The 6,382-nt window shown below is 44.6% G+C and overlaps 1 protein-coding gene across 4 annotated transcripts in view; it reads right to left on the reverse strand.

The window, feature by feature from the left end:
- Positions 1 to 5,922, reverse strand: part of flncb (filamin C, gamma b (actin binding protein 280)) — a 29,412-nt gene extending 23,490 nt beyond the window's left edge. For 2 of the 4 annotated variants that reach the window (XM_058624418.1, XM_058624416.1), the window contains exon 1: positions 5,066 to 5,922. In XM_058624418.1, the coding sequence (XP_058480401.1) occupies positions 5,066 to 5,447 (382 nt within the window). In that variant the 5' untranslated portion in view covers positions 5,448 to 5,922. The remainder of the gene's footprint in view (positions 1 to 5,065) is intronic. The other 2 variants (XM_058624420.1, XM_058624417.1) reach the window with 1 other exon arrangement.
- Positions 5,923 to 6,382: the final 460 nt, after the last annotated feature.

A 6,382-nucleotide genomic window follows, 5' to 3' on the forward strand; every position in this document is an offset into this window, starting at 1 on the left:
AGCAAGAGGCGCTTGTCTCGTCAAACGGCAGAATTCGTCTTACTTCACTAACTCCTTAACTTCTGGTCAGTCGTCTCTAAGGGGAAACTTTGGATTTTTAAGGTAATGTAAGCGAACAAAACTTTTCCCACATCGATCAGAAATGTCGTCTTTTAGTCGTTGTTTTGGTTGATTTGACGCGGCATAAAATGAAATAAAGGGGTTTAAATGTCAGTGTCTCTGTAACATCGTGAAGACACCGACTGTAGGACGTCTCTGCCCATTTGACGGACAGCTGACAGGAAACAATGGGGCGGGGTTTATTGAATCCCGATCCACCACCGGACGAGCAACAGAGTCTAATCCATTCCTCCTCGCACCATAATCGGTCCTCTACGTCCCCGGGTGAATCTGCTCAGAGACAAACAAACTCCAACGAGAACATGTTTCCTCTCTGCGGGATCGGAAAAGAAAACGATTAAGTATGAAAACAAAGTGTCTCCGCTGTCGTGGGAGACAAAGAAACTGCCAGCGGCAACATCCTGAAGAAGACACTGAGGAGACATGAGTCTCTCACACACACACACACACACACAGTGAGCAGGTGGACAGCAGCTGTATAAATGTGTGTTTTTGTTTGTCTTGAAAAACCCTGAAAGCAGAGCTATTTAAAGACACACACACACACACACACACACACACACACACACACGCACACACACACACACACACACCTGTGACCTATAAAAGACTTAAGTGTGCATTTGCAGATTTCAAGCCAACAGCTGGAGGCCTGAAAACCTTGAGAAGTGACAGACAGTGGCACACACACACAAACACTGAGTATGGGCTTTAACACTCACACACTTGCAAGTCCCCACTGATATATTATAAATATTTAAAAGAAATTCACCAGAGCGTCTTAGACATGATTTTAAAGCATGACGAACAGGAGACTTGAAAAATGTCCCCTGTTCAACTTGGAGTCCCCTCTTTGTGAGTGTGTAACGACACCAAAGTCCCGTTCTGCTGGTTCACAAGTACACACACACACACTGAAACCAGGACTTAACCCCAAAAAAAACCTTTACAGATGTGAGCACCAGCCAAAATGTCCTCACTCTCTATGGTTTATTTGATTTTTGGTCCTCACAAATCCACAAATACAGGAACACACACGCGCACACAGCTATACTTCTCAGGACTCTCCATTAACATCCATTCATAAGGACAAACCACACAAAGCCTTATCACTAACCTTAACCATAACTTGATAATAACTAACCCTAACCTTAACCACTATTCAAATCTTGGTCCTAAATCATCATTAGGACCAGGTTTCGGTCTCCATGAGGACTACTGGTCCTGACCAGGTCAGTGTTTATGACAGAACAAAAGAGGCGACAAATTCAAGAAGTGGTTAAGGTTAGGGTTACCACTTAAAAAACCTGGGGCCTGTGGCCCATTTGTGGCCCCCCATCAATATCAGATGGTCCCTCCACTTAATGTAAAGTTATAATGAGTCATTTCTGTCTGTTTTCTCTTAAATACATCTTTATTATTGTGGACTATTTATTTTTCCACATCAAAACAAACTCTTTTACTTTGCAAATCCATACAATATTGCGATATATCCTGATTACACCCTGACTGAGCAGCTGTTTGTTTTTTATACACTTCATCGGTCCCTGCTGACCAGTCTAGACTCTCAGTGGCCCCCGGGTCACTTGAGTTTGAGAGCCCGGGGTTTGGTTCGTTTAAATGAATGGAAATCAATGCCGTGTCCTCACAAGGACAGCTGCACAAACCCGTGTGTGTGAGAGAGATCGAAGCTCCAGTTGTTGCTTCAGATGCCTCAGACCAACTGTGACGACAGCTGACACACACACGCACACACACACACACACACACACACCCTCCCTATGACTCCCACACACAGGCAGCATTCATCCCCCCCCGCGTCATGTGATCTGTTCCAGGGGGGATAAGAGAACGTTTGTTGTCCAGAATCAAACTGAATTTTGCTGATGAGGAAACGGTGACAGTCAGCAGATCCCCCCTACACACACACACACACACACTGAGCATGAAGACAACTGCACGACGCGACCTCTGAACTCTGATAAAACCATGAGGATGTGCAGGAAGTGTGGCCTCACAGTCACAGTCGCTATCAGCTCAACGCGGTCGTCATGACGACGGAGGGCGGACGATACCGGTCATCAGATCACTGGAGTGGAGCGAGATACGATTCAAAAATCAGCAACTGCATTTTAGCTGAGTCATGTTGTGGGACACGTGTTACACAGTTGGAGAATTACGTCTTTGAAAGAGCCTGGAATGACTCAGCACAAATGTGTTGTTGACAGATTCATAGTTTAAGAGGACTGTATCGGTATCACACGGTATCACAAGTATCAAAAAGAATTCTGACTTTGAATTCTAAAGGGAAAAAAGTCAGATTTCTAAAGGGGAAAAGTCTGAATTTAACAGTGGTATTATGTTGTAGTTCAGCCTCCGAACACTAGTTGGCAGCATGTTTTTCGGCCACTGACTCCCTCCATTTCTTTCAAATTCTCTCACTGGACAAAGAAAACGTGTTTATTTCATTAAAATGAAAAAGTTATTTTCATCACCAGGTTTTTTTCTATACACAGATCTAGTTTAGGCTCCGCCCTCAACCGAAGCCAGACAGCGTTAGACGATCGTCTCCAGAGGATTTCCCTGCTACGTCACTGTTGTTGCCTGGCAAAAGAGCCTCAGCTGGACGTGGTACAAGGCGCTAACGTTACATGAAACCTGTTTAGGAAACGTGCACTTTACTGGAATTTCAGTTTCAAAGTGAGTTTTTATCTCTTTTCAAAACATCCAAGAATCCGACTGTGGAGGAGGCGGAGCCTAAAGTGAGGCAACGTGTGTGTGTGTGTGTGTGTGTGTCAGGGCTGTCCTGGCCTCAGTGAAACATTCCTGTGTGATGACAAACTCACACACATGGGAAACATTAGAGAGAAAGTTCACACTGACACACACACACACACACACACACACACATGCACAAGAACTGACACAACCAGAACCACCATAAACCAGCCCAGACCAGTACAGAACCGGAACCACCACAAAACCAGCTGTTACTGGTACAAACTAGTACAGAACCAGGTTTAGTATAAACCCAGACTAAACTTGATTAAAGCAGTGAATGAGTTGGTTGAGATCATGTGATCTGTCAGTGACTCATCACTTTTCAGGTTCATTAACCGATTTAAAAATGACAGCTTCACAAAGTTCATGACCTGGTGTTTAAAATATCCGAGTTCAGAAAACTAACTTTCTAACTTAACTAACTTATGTTTACTTTAACATATTTCTTTACCAACTTTTACTTATCTTTTAGCCAAGTTTTGACTCATTTTAAGCAAATTTTGTGCTAGTTTTTAGCTAACGTTTAGCTCTCCTTCGGCTGTTTCTTTTAGTTAACTTTCAAATATCTTTTGCTAACTTTGTAAATTTCTTTACTAACTTTGAGCTAACGTTTACTTATCTTCTAGGTAATTTTTAGCAATGTTAAGACTATTTTATAGCTAATTTTGAGCTAGTTTTTAGCTAACATATGGCTGTCTTTAAACTGTTTCTTTGAGATAACTTTTAAGTATCTTTAAGTATAACTCTTGCATATTTCTTCACTAACTCTCGCTAACTTTGACTTATATTCTAGCTAATTGTAGCTTAGTTTTGACTAATTACTATTATTTTAGCTAGTTTTTGGCTAATGTGCTGCTGTCTTTGGGCTGTTTCTTTTAGATACCTTTTAAGTATCTTCTTTATAACTTTTTGCATATTTCTTTACTGACTTTTACTCATCTTCTAGCTTATTTTATCTTAGCTTTCAGCTAACCTTCAGTTCACTTAACTTTTAAGTATCTTTTTCTTGCAAACTTGTGTACATTTCTTGACTAAATTAATTTCTTCTGTCTTATTTTAGCAAAGATTTGCCTAGCTTTTAAATAACTTAAAGCACACTTATTGACTTTTGCAGGTGTTTAGAACATCAATTTAAGGTGCAGGTGATTTATCCAGGTGAATTAAGGTCTATCCAGTCAAGTCGCCATGTGATCAGAACTCATCAGGTCCGATCTCGTCTCCACCGTGACTCTGTTTGTTTCGACTGACGTCCCTCTGTTGGACCTCGGCTGTTTCTTGTCTCAGGTCTATTTTCAGCAGCTGTCGGTGGACGGAGAGCAGAGCTCAGCTGTCCTGTCATCAATCACCAAATACTACACCCCTCCCCCACCTGCTTCCCCCCCTGTACGGGAACCTGTCCCCCCTCAAGGCCTCACAGACCCCGACAACCCTGCTCCAGTCAGAGTCCAGCAGCTCGGAGACACACGCAGGCTTCCCAGCAGATTATAAACCCAGTCATACCTAGGATAAACCAGACTGCGTCTGTGTCTAGCTGGTGTTCGATGTCCCCACAGAGTGCTGAAGACGCTCATGTCGGTCCAGATGATGGAGGTGAAACCAGATCGGAGGAAACTGGATCGTTTTCCCTTTGGCATCAAGCGTCAAACTTTCACTTCCTGTTTCCTTAAACACGTCCAGCTCCACGCGCTGTGATCTCACACCAGGACCAGGTCTAAGAGTGTCAGGGGGCGGGGCCCCACTCATTATTTATATGTATTTATTTATTATTTATATAACACGCTTTATATTTATGATAAAATACAATAGAAAAGAACTCATGAAGTATTTGCCAACTGTTACATTTAAAACAGTTTATAGATTTATTGATTTGTATCTTTATTGTTTTTACATTTGCTGATTCCAGTTCATATTAAGGGATTTTATTTTGTATTTAATGGTAAAATATTGGTCTAAAATGATGTTAAACTACATTAATGATGAATTAACATCAGCATTTAAATGTATACTGATGTTGGCCCCGCCCCCCTGAGTTCCGGTGCATTATAAACCAATCAGAATTGGTGATGCTGCATGTGAGATACTTCTGCAGGTGATTGATTGACAGTGTCCACCTATCAATAACTGATATCGATCATGTTCTGTGTGTGTGTGTGTGTGTTCATACCTATAGACACCAGTCTAATGTGCTCCCTCTCCAGAAACTCCAGCGCCACAGAGACGTTCTCCAGCTTCATCTGACGAAAGTTGGGTCTGCTGTGGTACTTCCGGTACATCTTCTTCTGGCTCAGCACCTCCAGCAGCCCGATCAGCTTCAGGCCGTCACTCAGGTCCTTCTGCAGGTCGTTGATGCGCTTGTTCAGCACCTTCAGGTGCTCGTTGCACCACCTGGTGAACGTGTTCTGCTGGATCTTCTTCCACGGCGCGTCCTCCGCCAGGTCCTTCTCCGTGGCGGGCATCTCCTCCTCCTCCTCCTCGCCGAGGTCCGTGCAGCCCTGGTAGAACTGCGGCGGCAGCTGCGGCTCCAGGAAACTGCCGCTGCTCATCATCACGGCAGGAGGAGACGAGAAGGAAGAGAAAGGGAGAGAAGGGAGGAGGAGCAGTGGAGCGTGCGTAAAGACGCGTAAAGCGTGCGTTCCAGTGACTGATCCAGAGTCAGTTAATCCAGTTCATGAGCTCCAGGAGAGGCTCAAGGGGAACTTTAGGTGAAGAAAAAGGGGAGAAGCGGAGGAGGAGAAGGAGAAGAGGAGAGGAGTCGCAGGGGCGTGTGCGTAAAGACGCGTAAAACGTGCGCTCCGGTCACTGATCCAGTTCGTCCAGTCCGTGCTGAGCCATGAACTCCTGGGAAGTTTCAAGAAGAAGCAAAAAGAAGGAGGATGTGGAGAAGAAGAAAAGGAGAGGTGGAGAGGGAGGACGCAGCGGAGGAGTTGGCAGCTGTGTGGAGACTTGGTGCTGGTGTCGGTGCCGCAGCGGAGACAAGAGTGAGGTTTAAAAAGCTCGGCGTCACTGAGCTGCTCTCTCTGGAATGTCCCTGCCATGACCATATACACACACACACACAGGCCTCTGCTCATTGGGCGGTGGCGGGGTTGGTGGGGGAGAGAGGGGGGGCGGGGACACGCAGGACCCCCCCACACACACTCCACTCCTCCTCGACCCTCCACCGGAGCCCCGGGCGCCGCAGCTCCGGAGCATCGGTGACACCTCCGGGTATTTTTAGAGGGAGAGGGAGAGAGAGACCGGGGGCCCCGTGAAGAAGCTGCTCGTAAACCCGGTCCGAGTTCATGTCGTCATCAGCAGACAGCCAATCACATGACAGAGGGAAAAACTTCAAGTATTAAAAATAAAATAATAAAATATATATTAATATACTGTTTACACTGAATGACGTCACATAAAAAGTATTAAGTATGAAAAAACTAGGGAAGGGGATTAGGGCCACATGTCTTTTTGAAAAAACTATTTTTTTTAAAATGTGGTCCTT

The sequence above is a fragment of the Solea solea genome, chromosome 3 (assembly GCF_958295425.1).
Source record: "Solea solea chromosome 3, fSolSol10.1, whole genome shotgun sequence".
NCBI lineage: Eukaryota > Metazoa > Chordata > Actinopteri > Pleuronectiformes > Soleidae > Solea > Solea solea.